Below are 18,151 nucleotides of genomic sequence, written 5' to 3' on the forward strand. Positions count from 1 at the left end.
GCTCTCTGCTCTGCTGGGAGCCTGCTTCTTCCTCTCCCACTCCCCCTGCTTGTGTTCCCTCTCTCTGTTGGCTGTCTCTATCTCTGTCGAATAAATAAATAAAATCTTAAAAAAAAAAAAAAAAAAAACCAAGCAGATCAGAGCCTGCCTATTTAAAACTCCCTACACTCTGGCTAAGGTCCAAACACTGCCCACTGCAGGCAAGGAATGTCTCTGCAGACAAATGACCTAAGGAATAAAGCAGCCAAAACATACCAGCAGAGTGCACACAGAAGAGACACTCCCTGAAGTGCCCAGACCCTGAACACTATGTGACCTCTTCTTCATAGAGCCATTACTCTCAGGAGCAGGAAATGTAACAGGCACACACAGAAGGCAGAGACATAGACAAAATGCCAAGACGGAAGAATTCATCTCAAAAGAAAGAACAAGAAAAGGTCATGGCCAGAGATGTAATCAAGACAGATATAAGTTACATGCCTGATGGAGAATTTAAAGCAACAATCATGAGTATACACAATGGGCTTGAGAAGAGTATGGAAGGCTTCAGGGAGACCCTTATCACAGAGATAAAAGAGTTAAAAAACAATTAGAAATGAAAAATGCAATAACTAAGATTCAAAACCAACTGAATGTAATGACCACAAGGAGGGAAGAAGCAAAGGAACAAATAAGTGATAATGAAGATAGAATAATAGAACATAATGAAGCTGCACAAAAGTCAGAAAGAGTAGCTATGGATCACGAGAACAGACTTAGGGAACTCAGTGATTCCATCAAACGTAATACCATTCATATCATAAGAGTCCCAGAAGAAGAAAAGAGGGAAAAGGGAGCAGAATGTTTATTTGGGGAAATAGTAATTGAGAACCTCCCTAATTTGGGGAAAGAAACAGACATACAAATCCAGGAGACACAGAGAACTTCCATCAACATCAACAAAAGCAAACAACACCAAGACATATTGTAATTAAATCTGTAAAATATGGTGATAAAGAAAAAAATTCTAAAAACAGCAAGACAAAAGAAGTTCTTAACTTACAAGGGAAGACCCATAAGGTTAGCTCCAAATCTCTCCACAGAAGCTTGGCAAGCCAGAAGGGAGTGCCATAATATATTCAACATGCAGAATGGGAAAAATCTGCAGCCAAGAACACTGTATCCAGCAAGGCTATCATTCAGAATAGAAGGAGAGATAAAAAGTTTCCCAGACAAACAAAAACTAAAGGAGTTTGTGACCACTAAACCAGCCCTGCAAGTAATATTAAAGGGCACCCTTTGAGTGTGAAAGAAAGATAAAAAAAAATGACAAAGGCTAGAAAGGAACAAGGAAAATCTCCAGTAACAATGACAAAACAAGGAAAAAATGGCACTAAATATGTATCTATCAATAATTACTTCGAATGTAAATGGACTAAACGCTCCAATCAAAAGATATAGGGTGTTCAGGATGGATAAGAAAACAAGTCCCATCTATATGCTGCCTACAAGAGACTCATTTTAGACCTAAAGACACCTGCAAATTGAAAGTGAGGGGATGGAGAAACATCTATCATACAAGGGATATTTTTAAAAAATGGAATAGCAATATTTATCTCAGACAAACTGGACTTTAAAACAAAGACTATAACAACAAAGAAGGGCACTATATAATAATAAAGGAGACAACCCAGCAAGAAAATCTAACAATTGTAAATATTGATGCACCCAACATGGGGGCAACCAAGTATATAAAACAATTACTAACAAATATAAAGGAACTCATTGGTAATAATACAATAATAGTAGGAGACTTTAATACCCCACTTACAGCAGTGGACACACCATCTAAGCAGAAAATCAACAAGGAAACAATGGCTTTGAATGATACACTAGATCAGATGGACTTAACAGACATATTCAGAACACTTCATCCTAAAGCAGCAGAATACACATTTTTTTTTGAGTGCACACGGGACATTCTCCAGAAGAGATCACATACTAGGTCAAATCAGGCCTCAACAAGTACAAAAAAATTGAGATCATAACATGAATATTTTCTGACTACAACACTATGAAACTTGAAGTGAACCACAAGAAAAAATGAGGAAAGGCCACAAATACATGGAGGATAAACAACATGCTACTAAAGAATGAATGAGTCAACCAGGTAATCAAAGAAGAAATAAAAACAATACATGGAAACAAATGAAAATGAAAACACAATGGTCTAAAACCTTTGGGATGCAGCAAAAGCAGTCCTCAGAGGGAAGTATATAGCAACATAGGCCTACCTCGAGAAGAAAAATCTCAGATAAACAACCTAACCTTAAACTTACACTACCTAGAGAAAGAACAACAAATGAAGCTTAAAGCCATCAGAAGAAGGGAAATAATAAAGATTAGAGCAGAAATAAATTATAAGGAACCTAAAAATCCCAGTAGAACAGATAAATGAAGGGGCATCTGGGTGGCACAGTCATTTGGGCCTCCAACTTTTGGTTTTGGCTCAGGTCATGATCTCAGGGTCCTGAGATCAAGCCTTTCATCATTCTATGATTCTCTCTCTCCCTCTCCCCCTCCTCTCTGCATTCTCTCTCAAATAAATAAATAAATCTTCAAAAGAAAGGACAGATCAGTGAAACCAGGTACTGGTTCTTGGGAAAAAAATAATAAAATTGATAAACCCCTAGCTAGACTTATCAAAAAGAAAAGAGAAAGGACCCAAATAAAGAAAATCACAAATGAGAGGACAAATAACAACCAACACCACAGAAATACAAACAATTTTAAGAGAATCTTATGAGAAATTATATGCCAACAAACTGGACAACATAGAAAAACATGGATTAATTCCTAGAAGCATACTAATTACTACAACTGAAACAGGAAGAAATAGAAAATTTGAACAGACTGATAACCAGTAAAGAAACTGCATCAGTAATCAAAAATTTCCCAACAAGCACAAGTCCTGGGCCAGATGGCTTCATAGGAAAATTCTACCAAATATTTAAACAAGAGCTAATACCTATTCTTTTCAAATTGTTCCAAAAAATATAAAAGGAAGGAGAATTTCCAAACTCACTCTATAAGGCCAGCATTACCCTGATTCCAAAACCAGACAAAGACTCTACTAAAAAAGAGTACTACAGGCCAATATAGGTTCATCAGAAAGTTAAAAATAGACCTGCCCTACGATCCAGCAATTGCACTAGCAGGTATTTACCTGAAGAATGCAAAAATACTGATTCAAAGGGATACATGCACCCTGATGTGTTTATAGCAGCCTTATCTACAAAAGCCAAATTATGTAAAGAGCCCAAATGTCCATCAACTGATGAATGGATAAAGATATACTCGGGGTGCCTGGGTGGCACAGTGGTTAAGCGTCTGCCTTCCGGCTCAGGGCGGGATCCCGGCGTTATGGGTTCGAGCCCCACATCAGGCTCCTCCGCTACGAGCCTGCTTCTTCCTCTCCCACTCCCCCTGCTCGTGTACCCTCTCTCGCTGGCTGTCTCTCTCTGTCAAATAAATAAATAAAATCTTTAAAAAAAAAAGATATGGCGTGTGTATGTATATACACACACAATGGATTATTACTCAGCCATAAAAAGAATGAAATCTTGCCATTTGCAATGATGTGGATGGAGCTAGAGAGTATTATGCTAAGTGAAATAAGTCAGAGAAAGACAAATACCATATGATTTCCCTCATATGTGGAATTTAAGAAACAAAACTTGAGATCAACATAGGGGGAAAAAAGACAGGCAAACCAAGAAACAGACTCCTAACTATAGAGAACAAACTGAGGGTTACTGGAGGTGAGGTGGGCAGGGGGATAGGTTAAATGGTGATGGGTATTAAGGACAGCACTTGTGATGAATGCTGGTTGTTGTACATAAGTGATGAATCACTAAATTCTACACCTGAAACTAATATTACACTATATCTTAGCTAACTCGAATTTAATTAAAAACTTTAAAAGAAAAAAAAGTTCAGCAAAGAACAGGGTACACTAAAATCAAAGGCTGAAGAAAATTGCTGTAAAGATTCACATCTTCCATAGAACATTGGAAGGCCCCATTTGGCAACATTTAGCATAATTTTCATGTTGGAAAATTAAAATTAAAATTCAGTAAAGAAGTATTGGAAAATAACTTTTCAAACTTCCAAAAGATCAAAGTCATTAAACCTTTCTATAGTTTAAATGCATGTTATTTTCAATTAGTTGCATAAGTTTCTGAGAAGCCAGATTGCTGTGTTTATTCCATTTTCTCCTAGATTAGAGTCCCAGTAAACCCCATAAAGCAGAAAAAGATTCATGAGAACCAGTCCACTTTGTGACATTGCTGCTTAATTGCTCTTGATTACTTATCACTGTAATAACTGCCTCCACAATTTTTATACTTGATCTTAGCCAAAAGGCTGAGAAGCAATTGCCTCCACAATTTTTAAGTGTTTTTACTGAAATTAAGCCTAATAAAGTAAATTACACAACTTATAATTGGTTAGCTTGATGAATTTTCAAAGTGAATAAAATGATGTAACCAATCCAGATCAAGACAGACCTTGATCGTTACCAGAAACTCAGAAGCAACCCAACCACCCCTCTTCAAGTCCAACTCCCTTCAAGGGAAACCACTATCTTCACTTCTAATATCATAAATTAGTTTGCCTGCTTTTCTTTTTACCACATATAAATGGAATCAATGTCTGACTTCTTTTGTTCAACATTATGTTTGTGAGATTCATCTATTTTGTTGCATGTAGTTCACTTTTCATTTAAATTTTTTATGTAATCTCTATGCCCAACATGGGGCTCAAACTCACGACTCAGAGATCAAGAGTTGCATGTTGTACTTACTGAGCCAGCCAGGCACCCCACGGGTAGTTTATTTTTGATGAATCAAATTTAGAGATAAGTTAGGCATTTTAGATCAAATTTAAGAGCATAGCCTTGGGGACCTCAAGTTATAAGTCCTCATTTTATTCTTACACCCATTTCTAGAGAAAAAGAAACCTAATATTAACTGAGTACCCAGGTATATACATGGTTTTATTTAAAACCCTTACTAGCCCTATGAAGTATGTATAATTGTTCCCCTTTTATAAATAATGAAATTGAGATTAAGTAAGTTACCCTTGTACCCATAGCTACACATAAAAGAGCCAGAATTTGGGGCACCTGGGTGGCTCAGCTGGCTGGGCGTCCAACTCTTGGTTTCAGCTCAGGTTGTGGTCTCAGGGTCATGAGATCGGGCCCCGCATTGGGCTCCGTGCTCAGTGGGGAGTCTGCTTGTCCCTCTCCCTCTCCTCCTCCCCCTGCTCGCTCGCTCTCAAATAAATAAATAAATAAAATCTTTTTTAAAAAAAGAGCCAGAATTTGAATCCACATATGTCTGATTCTACCACCCCCCAGTTTCCCAGAGCCACAGAATATCCTTTTACCTATTTTTCGAAACCAATGAGCTTCATTAGCCCTTGAGTCTGAAGTTGAGTCCTCGCCATTGAAAGACTGAGAGAGTTTCAGGAGTGCTGCATTGAACAGAAAGGTTTTATAGTGAGGTCTTTTACTTTACGCTCTAGCAAAATTGTTAATACAGCCTGAAAAACAGTCAAACATAAGTTTGAAATTAGAAAGGTCTTTTCGTGTGTGTTTGTATACAGGTACATACCAAAAGAAATTAAAATGACACAAAGCATTACCAAAGCTCCAAGAAGCAGTTAACTCAAACTTTGGGGGAACAAACACATCTTTGGAGAGATTTATAATTTTCCTTAATCATTCACCACCTGAGGTAGAAAGATAGGATTTACATGTAAGGAGATAAAAGAGTAGGCACAATCATTAAAAAGACTGAAATGGAGACTGAGAACCGGAAGAGTATTGATAGGTCGCTGTAATACAGCAAGCACACTGTAGAAGCAGAACACGCTGTCATCATCACAAGACACGTGTTACACACTCGCATACCCTTCTGAGAGGTAAGAACACCAAACAGCCAAGTTTGGAAGCCTTGGTTTCTAAAGTACTTTCCTACATTTAACACCTTAGTGATAGGTATTTGAGGTAGAAAATTGAACTACTGAAATAAAGAGAATAGAGTTTTTAAGATGTTTTGGACATAAGGAAATAGGTGTTTGGGTAGTGGAAATAGGAAGAGCTGTTAGGCAAAAGGGACATTGGGTAAGAAAGCACAGAGCTGGAAAAAAGAAATCGATGTGGCTAGAAGGTTAGCTTGCAGTGAAGAGGGAGGAATTATTAGTAGACGGGGAGATGGCATAGGCTTGGGTAGTTCGATAAACAAGTTTCAAAATAACAGAGTAAACGATCTGATCTGATTCAGAGGGCATGAAAATTAACAGGCTGCACAGCATTTTTATTTGTCTTGATCCTTTTTCACCTGTTCTATTCTTAGGTTAGGATCAAGTAGCAATAAGGACAGACAGAAAGAAAGAAGGACAGAAGGAAGGAAGGAAATGTCTTTAAAATAAATTGGAATAAAAAGAGAGCTGAAATCACATTTGGAGATGAATGTTAGTGATGACAAACTTTTCTCTGCTTGTGAATAAAGAAACCAAAGTAGACTTCTATGGCAAACATTAATAAAAGCATGAAGCTTAACTCAAACATGAAGTCTGTCTGAGTCATGTACTGGGAGAGTTTAATAGAAAACAGAGGCAAGATGAAGGACTGAAAATAACCAAAATGATATTTACCTGTATTCAAGCAAGTCAAAAGTCTATCCATTTCTTTCTTTCTAAAAAATAAGGAAATGAATGTTTTCCTACTGTTCCAAAGCTTTACTACAGAGAAGTACAAAATGAGACCCCAAGAGAGCTACACAGAGACAATGCAAAATTGTGGAGTTTATTGTTCAAGGCTCCAACCTATCATTTCAGCACTATTTTCCCTCTCTACAGGATACTATTCCTCATTCCCCACCCCAGTGCTCTCACATTTTTTCTCTCTTCCCCTTCTATTCCTACTCTCAGCAAAGGATTTCAATGGCTTATAAGGTTTTATATTACAGGATCACTGAATTTGAGAGCAGACAGTGATATTTGTGATTTTCAAGTTTTTTCTTTTTTGAAGAGGGGAATTAGAATGCTTGTTTCAAATAAACTTTGATGAAAATCTAATATACAAGAAAAGATGTAAGTTTAGCTGCTCTGTTTGAACCAGTAGTGGGTAGAGGCCTAGAGCCTCACCTTCCTGGAAGTCCCTGAGGCAGTGCCACAGAATTTCCAGGATTCTGAAATATATTTTAAAAACCACTTATCCAGTCCAGACCCTTCATTTTATAGATGAGGAAACAGATCTGGAAATGGCGGATGATGTGTCCAATGTCATGCAATTAATGACAATTTCAGGACTACTACACAGGTCTCTTGACCCTCTGTCAAATTTCTTTAAGGGGTATATAAATTTTAACAGAAGAAAACATGTCATTTTACTGAACAAAGGAATGAATATGGAAGTACTGGCAAGCTCAACTAAGGAAGTTAAGAGGAAGCAGAGTATACTCTGAGATTGGCCTTATCATGAGGAGCTCTAGTATTACATAATAAAGACTATGCTTCAGGAAAAGCAGCAGCTTTCTCAGAGATAAATATTAGAGTCTGGTTTACTTAGAATAACTTCTTAAAGTAAACTTTACTGATCTGAATTTCAGCTAATCTAAAGTTGACTTCCTCACTTATTTAATTCAGTGACTATAAAATAACCTAGTAAGGGTCCATTAATGCAAATAAATGGTATAAATAAGAATGAGGACCTGGAAAGGGACGTATATAGTCTATTTAAGAGACAAACTGCTTTAAAAAAAAATCTTAGCACGTGAGTTGTTATAATACTTAGGTAGATACTGCTAAAGGAAAAACATGGGTATTTTAGAAGAGAAAGGAACTTTAAAAATTACCCAGTCTAGCTTTTTTTATTTAACAGATGGAAAAAATAAAGCTTAGAGAAGTTAAAATAAGTTGTTGTTGTCGTCTAAGGTGAACCGGAGTTACTGAAATAACTGAAACTAGAACTCAATTCTCTGACTCTTCTACTGAATTGGGCTTTTTTTTTTAAATAATCTATTTGTTAAATAAGGTGCTGACTGCTATCTGAAAACACTGCTAGCAGATGTTCTTTATGACTATATTTACTTGCAAACAATAAAGGTCTATTTTTAAACCATTCTGTAATTTAAGTTTATCATTAATTTAAACAGGATTCCTTTCCTTTCCCCATTTCCAAATTGGTTTTAATGAGTAAGGTTTGACTATATGTCACAATTACATGGAATATGAAGCACTTTTTAAGACCAGTACTAAAGATCTTCTTGTAAAGAACTGATTGATATTCAGCCATTTAAATAAACTGAGTGGCTATTATGTGTCAGATACTGTCCTAGGTTTCAGAGATACAAAGATAAATACAAACAGTCCTAGCCCTCAAAGAGATCTTATAATCTACCAGCTATGTTTAGTCTCTGAGTTTCTTTTCTTTTCTTTTTAAAGGTTTTAAATGACTTTAAAGTTTTGAAAACTGAAGTAGAGTTGACACATAACATAAAACTAGTTTCAGGTATACAACACAGTGATTGGGCAAGTCTATACATTACGCCACACTCACCACAAGCATAGCTGCCATCAGTCACCATACAAGGCTATTACAATACCATTGTATTTTTAATCTTTTTATTGTAGAAAATTTCCAAGATGTTTCTATGTTAACAGACAAATGGATCCCCATGTACCCATTGCCCAGCTTCAATAATCATTAAACTCATTATCAATCTTATTTCAGTCATACCTCTAACCATTCCTTTCCCTCCCCTATTATTTTGAAACCAATTCTAGACATCCTATCATTTCATCCATATATATTTTAGAATGTGTCTCTAAAAGATAAAGATTCTTTTAAAAAAACATAACCACACTATCATTATATGTCTAAAAATTACTGTCTTAATATGATCAAATATTTGGTTATTTTTTAAATTTACAATTTTCTCAGTATCTTTTTTTTAGTTTGTTTGCATTCCCTTCTAATATATTCATAGAGCCTCTAAAGAAGAGGCAAAATTTATGCTTGGGTAAAATTTGTACCATGAAAAAAGTTAAGTCATCAGTCCAACATTATTTCAGTCACAGATATTTCCCAAAGAATTTAGCTGAAAAAATGTATTGCTCCAGGCACAAATTATACATAAAGCAAAAGCAAAATAGAGATACACTATTACAGAGTTTTTATCTAAGTAGATAATACAGAGATGAGCGATTACTTCTCTGAAAGTTATCCCTAATCAAGACCTGGAATAGAGTTTTCTTTCAAATAATTAGGAGGTAGTGAATTTCGTGAATGAAAAATTGGTGACCTAATTCTTCCGCCAATTGTTAAGTTCTTGATGTCTTATGCCATAGAAATTGTGAGCAGAAAGATATTTGAATACTCCCAGCTGAGCTGATACAGATTCACAATCAACAAGCTAACTAGGTTAAATGTTTCTGTGGCAAAATAAGAGATACAACTATATATGTCTCATGTTAAGAAAGGCGGAAACAGATGCAATATCATAGTAAAATCATAGCTAACATTATTGAGGGCTTAGTATTTGGCACTCTTCTAAGTGTTTTCACATTTTACTCATTGAGTCATTACAGCAACCCCATAAGGTAGGTAGAATTCTATTCTCATTTTACAGATGGGGAAATAAAAACCCAGGTTACATATCCAATAGGTGGCAGAGCCAGGATATAAACCCAGGAAGACTGGCCCCAGAGCCTATACTGATCTTACTATACTGGACATCTCTCAACATAAGGTTTATACTGAAAGTTACTATAATTATTCTAATGGCAAATATATCATTTCTGTTGAAATAACTTACTTGTTTTCAGATTCTGGCATCTGAGAAACTCTTGGGAGAACTAGACGAAACAAACACCTGTATGATAAAGAAATATAAAAAGTGATGCTTAGGAAAATCAGGTGAAAGAATATTTACCAATTTATTAATCGTGATTATCCCAGGAGGCAAAAGTGAGAAAAGACAGTTGGTAAGGAGGAGACTAATTTTATTTTATGTATAGATCTTTGTATTGATTTAATGGTTGTAACAAAACCATGCAAATTTTGTATCTCGGGGAGAGTAATTTAAGAAAACAATTTAAAAACAAAAGTGCTGCTTATGACAAATTAAATAGTTCCACTGTTTATATCATTGCTCCAAATTACCTACTAGAACATCAGGTACGATGTACAAATCTTAATATTTTTCTTAAGGAGCCTGAGCTGGCCTTTAGGTTCCACATAAACTAGGATGACTGTTCTTTCAAGGGGATCTGACAGCATAATGATGAATTAACAAAATAAGGTAGGTTATAAAGTTTTAAATGCTAAAAATCTTTTTTAAAATACCATCTATCCTGAATGATTTTATATATTTATCTGACTGAAGGCATGCAAGTAACTCAAGACTCCTCTGATACTTTGTTCTGTGACTCCCTTTCTTTTCAAGAGTAGTTGACCAATAGGAGAACCACTATAGAACCCTTCTGGTTTCCGATCTTTGCCACTGACATATTCTCAGACACATCATGAGGAGTTATCATGTCCTAACCTCACCCTCTATCTCACTACTGTATGTAAAAGTTCCCTTTTGATAAACCATTTTCCTTCATAGAAAGAGAAAAAGGGGAAAAATCAAGTTCAACTGATGTCTTTTCTAAAAGATTATTTATTTGAGAGAGAGAGAGAGAGAGAGAGCATGCACAGCAGGGGGAGGGGCAGAAGGAGAGGGAGAAGCAGATACCCCGCTGAGCAGGGAGCTCAACGAGGGGCTTGATATTCAGACCCTGAGATCATGACCTGAGCCAAAAGCAGATGCTTAATGACTGAGCACCCAGACGCCCCTGATATCTTTTTTTTTTAACTTTAAGCATCCCTATCAAATTTCCAAAGACATTTTTCACAGAAACAGAAAAAAAATCCTAAAATTCATACGGAAACACAAAATACCCTGAATAGCCAAAGCAACCTTGAGAAAGAAAAATAAAGCTGTAGATATCACACTTCCTGGTTTCAAACTACACTACAAAGCTATAGTAATCACGTTACTCGCACAAAAATAGCAACATACACCAAAAGAACAGAATAGAGAGCCTAGAAATAAACCCATGTATAAACCATGTATATACCATGTTAACTAATATTTGAGAAGAGAGCCAAGAAAATATTCAATGGGGGGGAAAGATAGTCTTTTCAATAAATGCTGCTGGTAAAACTGGATATTCACATGCAAAAAAATGAAATTGGGCCACTATCTTTCACTACTCACAAAAATTAACTAGAAATGGATTAAACACTTAAGACCTGAAACCAGTAAACCTCCTAGAAGAAAACACAGGGGATAAGTTTTTTGACAATGACTTTTTGGATATGACACCCAAAGCACAAGCAAAAATGAACAAGTGGGACTACATCAAACCACAAAGCTTCTGCACAGCAAAGGAAACAAAATGAAAAGGCAACCTACAGAATAGGAGAAAATATTTGCAAACCATGTATCTGATAAGGGGTTACTATACAAAACAAATAAGGAGCATATACAACTCAAAAAAAAAACCCCAAATTATCGGATTTAAAAATGATCAAAGGACTTGAATAGATATTTTTCCAAAGAAGACATGCATGGTCAACAAATACATGAAAAGATGCTGAACATCACTAAACATCAGGTAAATGCAAATCAAGACCACAATGAGGTATCACCTCACACCTGTTAGAATGGCCAGTATCAAAAAGACAGATAAGTTTTGGTAAGGATATGGAAAAGAGGGAAACCTTCGACGCTCCTGGTGGGAGCATAAATTGGTACGGCCACTGGAAAACAGTACGGAGTTCCTCAAAAATTAAAAACAGTCAAACATAAGTTTGAAATTAGAAAGGTCTTTTCGTGTGTGTTTGTATACAGGTACATACCAAAAGAAATTAAAATGACACAAAGCATTACCAAAGCTCCAAGAAGCAGTTAACTCAAACTTTGGGGGAACAAACACATCTTTGGAGAGATTTATAATTTTCCTTAATCATTCACCACCTGAGGTAGAAAGATAGGATTTACATGTAAGGAGATAAAAGAGTAGGCACAATCATTAAAAAGACTGAAATGGAGACTGAGAACCGGAAGAGTATTGATAGGTCGCTGTAATACAGCAAGCACACTGTAGAAGCAGAACACGCTGTCATCATCACAAGACACGTGTTACACACTCGCATACCCTTCTGAGAGGTAAGAACACCAAACAGCCAAGTTTGGAAGCCTTGGTTTCTAAAGTACTTTCCTACATTTAACACCTTAGTGATAGGTATTTGAGGTAGAAAATTGAACTACTGAAATAAAGAGAATAGAGTTTTTAAGATGTTTTGGACATAAGGAAATAGGTGTTTGGGTAGTGGAAATAGGAAGAGCTGTTAGGCAAAAGGGACATTGGGTAAGAAAGCACAGAGCTGGAAAAAAGAAATCGATGTGGCTAGAAGGTTAGCTTGCAGTGAAGAGGGAGGAATTATTAGTAGACGGGGAGATGGCATAGGCTTGGGTAGTTCGATAAACAAGTTTCAAAATAACAGAGTAAACGATCTGATCTGATTCAGAGGGCATGAAAATTAACAGGCTGCACAGCATTTTTATTTGTCTTGATCCTTTTTCACCTGTTCTATTCTTAGGTTAGGATCAAGTAGCAATAAGGACAGACAGAAAGAAAGAAGGACAGAAGGAAGGAAGGAAATGTCTTTAAAATAAATTGGAATAAAAATAAAAAACTACCATATGATCCAGCAATCCCACTTTTGGGTATAGTTCCAAAGGAAAGAAAATCACTATCTTGAAAAGCTATCTGAACCCTCATGTTCACTGCAGCATTTTTCATGATGGCCAAGACACAGAAACTACCTAAGTGTCCACTGATAGATGAACGGATAAAGAAAATGTGATATGTTCACATACACAAAGGAATCTTTTTTAATTAATTTATTTATTTTAGAGAGAGTGATAGCACAAGTGGGGGGAGGGGGCAGAGGGAAAGGGAGAGAAAGAATCTCAAGCACACTCCATGCCCAGCGCAGAGCCTGATGCGAAATTTGATCTCATGACCCTGAGATCATAACCTGAACCCAAATCAAGAGTCAGACACTTAACTGACTGAGCCACCCAGGCACCCCACCCCCACAGGAATATTATTTAGCCATATAAAAGAAGGAAATCCTGCCTTTTGTGACAACATGGATGGACTTTGAGGGCATTGTGCTAAGTGAAAAGACAAAAAAAGACAAATACTGTATTATCTCACTTACATGTTGAATCTTTTTAAAAAAAAGTGAAAAACATAGAAACAGAGTAGAATGGTGTTTGCTAGGGGCTAGGTGTGGAAGAAGTGGGAAAATGTTGGTCAAAGGGTACAAACTTCAAATTATAAGATGCACAAGTTCTGGGGATCTAATGTAGAACATGGTGACTATACTTAACAAGACTATATTATATATTTGCAAGTTGGGAAGAAACTAAATCTTAAATGTTCTTACCACACACAAAGAAATTGTAATTTTGTGAGATGATGAATATGTTAACTAATCATTTCACAATATATGCACGTTTCAAATTATCAGGTTATACACCTTAAACTTGTACAACATTATCTGTCAATTATATCTCAATAAAGCTTAGAAAAAATTTAAAATAACAATTGGTATAGTAGGCCTGATCACATCACATCAGCACTATTTTGACAAAGTTTATAGACCAAGAATAACAGGAAATCCTTTCAAGTCTACAGGATGTGAATTACTTACTTTAAAGCTGTAAGGACTTGTTGTGGGTCTTCTGAATATCGAGCTAAATATTCCAAAGCTTTCCCTGCCACAATTTGTTGTCCATACTAAAAAGGACAAATACAATATGTTAAATTACATCTCAAAGTGGTACTTACAAAATGTTATCTATATTCCTATCCTTTAAGGACAAGAAAAAAATCTGAACTTGTTCATTTTATATTATCAAAAGAGCTAATTAATGCAAGATGATAGACTGAAGAAACTACTCACTGACAAAAACAGGATAGGTTCATATTGGCCCCAGAAACCCCCTCTTCCCTATCCATAAATACTCACAGACTTGCAAACACTGCCATGAACCCACTAGGACTAATCTTATTGTGATCTTTATCCCTGTTCATTAGCAGTGACCAAAAGAACCCCAGACCTTCATTTCTAGCACCCCGATCCCCATAAAGCTCTATAAATCCCTCTTTTCCCATTTCTCCCCAACTCCCCCAATCTTTCCACTTATGCTCACTGTAGTCCAGTTCATAATCATCAAAATCTTCTCTATAAGCAACCTCTTCCCTGAAAGTTCCCTCCATATTCTTTCTGTAATGGAAATCTAGGTCCCACCAAGGATACTGCTTCCAAAGAAACCCTCTCAAGTAGTGCCAATTTTTCCTCTCATTTCCATTCTACCCGTAGATCTGGAGATGGAGTAGGTGACATTTTTGCTCTTCATTGCTGTTTTAAAATTATTCTCCCTCCCCCACCCCAATCCCTAGCTTCGAACTTCCTGTCATCAGTCTCTTATCACCCACCATTTCTCATTGTGCTGATCTACCAGCTCTCCAGCCATTTCTACTCATTTCCTCATGACTTATCTACTGCACAGTTATTTTCTCAAAAAACTACTCCTGTCTTAGTTTTTGGCACTTTCAATATATAGATAGATGATCCTCCCAATATCCTAGTCTCTTATTTCCTTGAATTCTACTCTGCCAATTACCTTTGCTGTTCACTAACACAGTCATTGACTGTACCCGCTCATTACTGTTTAGGGTCTTCTCATGTGTCTGTTGGCCATCTGTGAGTTTTCTTTGGAGAAATGTCTGTTCATGTCCTCTGCCCATTTTTAAACTGGATTGTTTTTTGGGTGAAGTTGTGTTGGTTCTTTATATATTTTGGATACTGCCCCTTTATTGGATATGTCATTTGCAAATATCTTCTTCCATTCAGTACGTTCGTGTCTTTTAGGTTTGTTGATTATTTCCTTCACTGTGGAGAAGCTTTTTATTTTGATGTAGTCACGATAGTTTATTTTTGTTTTTATTTCCCTTGCCTCAGGAGACATATCTAGAAAAATGTTGCTACAGCTGATGTCAGAGAAATTACTGCCTGTGGTCTCTTCTAGGATTTTTATGATTTCAGGTCTCACATTTAGGTCTTTAATCCATTTTGAGTTTATTTTTGTGTATGGTGTAAGAAAGTGATCCAGTTTCATTCTTTTGCATGTAGCTGTCCAGTTTTCCCAACACCATTTGTTGAAGAGACTTTTTTCCATTGCATATTCTCCCCTCCTTTGTTGAACATTAATTGACCATATAATTATGGGTTTATTTCTGGGTTTTCTATTTTGTTCCATTGATCTCTATGTTGGACTCTGTCATTACTACTGGTGGCAAACCTTCCATACTCTCAGTCAGGGTGGGGAGTAGGGTGAGCTAAGTGATGTGAGTGAGGCTCTTAAGGTGCAAAATTTAAGGAGGCACTCACTCTCAGGGTCATGCAAGAACCAACTCTGCACTTGCATGTCTCAGAAAGTGGGTACTTCTTTAAGTGGTTCAATTCCTCACCCTGGTCCTGCACCCTGCTCCGTTTCATGTATTCCACTTTCTGACCACCATCTCCTACCTTTCTAATTCACTCCCTTCTGTTACTCCAGCAATCCTTCAACTGCACTTAGACCTCCAATCCATTCGTGGTACGAATTTTCACTGTCCCTCACGTCCTTGATGTCCTCCCCCATGACCACTTTAAATTCCATGGGGATTAATGATAATCACTTCCTTGTTTCTTGATTTTCCTACTACTCCTCCTTCGCTTCATTGTATTCATCTGGCAAAACTACAAACCTGGTTAAAGCCAACTTTCTACTGACTTTTGTGCCTACATCAATGCAGCTGAAAGTGGCTGGATAAAAACCTGTACAACTATTTCTTTCATTTTAAAACGTCATCAAATAGGCCTTAATACTTACTGGGCAAGCATCCCACACTAGCATGTCATTCGTTTTCTTGCTTTCCTGCATGATTAGTTTATACCTTATCCTATCTTCTCAAGCTCCCCAACATCTCCTCTCCCATTCTCATTCTCAGGTGATGACCTTGTTTTCTACTTTGTTGAAAAAACTGAACCGTCTGGAAAAAAACTTCCAGATTCCCACTACCACATTTATTCATCCACCAGGAACCACACCACATACTTCTCAACTGCTATCATAGATGAACTATCCATTTTCTTTCCTAAAGCCAATCTCTGAATTTATACACTTGTGTCCATCACCTCTTGCCTGCTTAAAGACATTGCTCTAACAATTCTCTTTTTTCTCTCTCACACACTGTCAACTTTCTGTTCTCTTACTAGGTCATTTCCATCAGCATATAAGCATATTCATCCCATCTCAAACAAACCAACAAACCTCTGATCCTACCTCTCACACCAACTTCTTTTCTTTGTAGCAAACTCCTCTAAAGAGTTCCATTAATTGTCTCTCAAAATAGAAAACAGGTAAAAATCTTGTGGATAAATACGTAAGAATTACCTCTAGAGCAAACTGGGCAGCTAAACTGAGGAGCATGACAGGTGAATCTCTATCTGCAAGTAGCTCATTCTCCTCTGGACCTTCAGGTATTAATAACTTCTCCAATGTAGTAATTGCCTGCAAAGCTGAAAAAGAAGGAAACAATTTAAAAAATGAGATACTCTTATTAAAGCTAACAGCTATATATAGTTAATTACACCACAGTGACTTTGGAACTTATTTTAAGAGCACCAATATCTATTTTTTTATTAAGTTCAATTAGCCACCATATAGTACATCATTAGTTTTTGATGTAGTGTTCAAAGAGCACTAATATCTTTAAAATATTAGTTAATTTTCATAAAGTCATCTAAATTGCTAAATTGTTAAGGAGGACTTGAATGTCAGAAAAATGCCCAACTGAGCAATTCACCTCTGTGAATTTATCCCATGGATATACTTGCAAAAGTGAACAAAAACATACAAATATGTTTATCCAGCAATTTTTTTTAAGAGTGCAATATAGAACCAACCTAAATTCCATCAATAATGGATGGGCTAAATACATTTTGGTACATTCATAAAATGGAATATAAAACAGAATGAAACAGAATGAAATTTAAAAATGAATGGTGGTATGACATTCCATTATATATCTTAAAGGTTGACTACAATAAGTTAAATGTATGCACTATAGAACTTAAGTAATAATTAAAATAACAAAACAAAGAGAGCTAATAAGCCAAAAGATGAGACAAATGTAATCATAAAAAATACTCAATCCAAAAGAAAGTAGAAAAAAGAAAAATGGTGACAACAAACAGATGGGACAAACAAAAGACAAATAAAAAGATGCTAAATTTAAACCTAACCATATCAATAATCATGTTAAATATAAATGGTCTAGATGACCCAAGTAAAAGACAGATAGTCACACTGAATTAAACAAAGCAACTTTCAACTATATGCTACCTACAAGAAACACACTTAAAGTATAAAGACAAAATTAGTTAAAAGAAAACACATGGGATAATATATACTATGTTAAAGGTAATCAAAAGAAAGCTGGAGTGGCTATATTAATATCAGACAAAATGGATTTCAGAGCAAAGAATATTACATAACAGAAGGTTAATTCATGATGATAAAGGAATTAATTCATTATGAGAACATAACAATCTTAAATGTTTATGCACCTTACAACAAAATTTCAAAACACAAGGAGCAAAAATTTAAAGAACTGCAAGGAAAAATGAACAAATCCACAATTATAGTCAAAGATTTCAGCACCTTCTCTTAGTAATTAATAGAACAAGTAGTAAATCAGCAAGGCTGTAGTACACTTTAGTAGTACATTAATCAACTTGACCTGAATAACATTTACAGAACACTCAAACAAACACCAGTAAATATACTTCTTAAATATACTTTTTCTCAAGTGCACACAGAATATTTACAAATAAAGACAAAATTCTGGGCCATAGAACAAGCCTTAACATATTTAAAAGAATTCAAGTCATACAAAATTATTATCTTTGACTATATGATTTCAAGTTTAT

General features: G+C 36.0%; 1 protein-coding gene across 1 annotated transcript in view; it reads right to left on the reverse strand.

Annotated features, from left to right (window-relative positions):
* TEX11 (testis expressed 11) overlaps positions 1–18,151 on the reverse strand; it is a 285,798-nt gene that overhangs the window by 74,300 nt on the left and 193,347 nt on the right. Inside the window, exons 18-22 of the mRNA XM_048213658.2 lie at positions 16,614–16,738; positions 13,823–13,908; positions 9,864–9,920; positions 6,700–6,740; positions 5,428–5,514 (exon numbers count right to left, since the gene is read on the reverse strand). Coding sequence (XP_048069615.1) covers positions 5,428–5,514; positions 6,700–6,740; positions 9,864–9,920; positions 13,823–13,908; positions 16,614–16,738 — 396 coding nt within the window. The remainder of the gene's footprint in view (positions 1–5,427; positions 5,515–6,699; positions 6,741–9,863; positions 9,921–13,822; positions 13,909–16,613; positions 16,739–18,151) is intronic.

This window comes from Ursus arctos, chromosome X (assembly GCF_023065955.2).
Source record: "Ursus arctos isolate Adak ecotype North America chromosome X, UrsArc2.0, whole genome shotgun sequence".
Taxonomy (NCBI): domain Eukaryota; kingdom Metazoa; phylum Chordata; class Mammalia; order Carnivora; family Ursidae; genus Ursus; species Ursus arctos.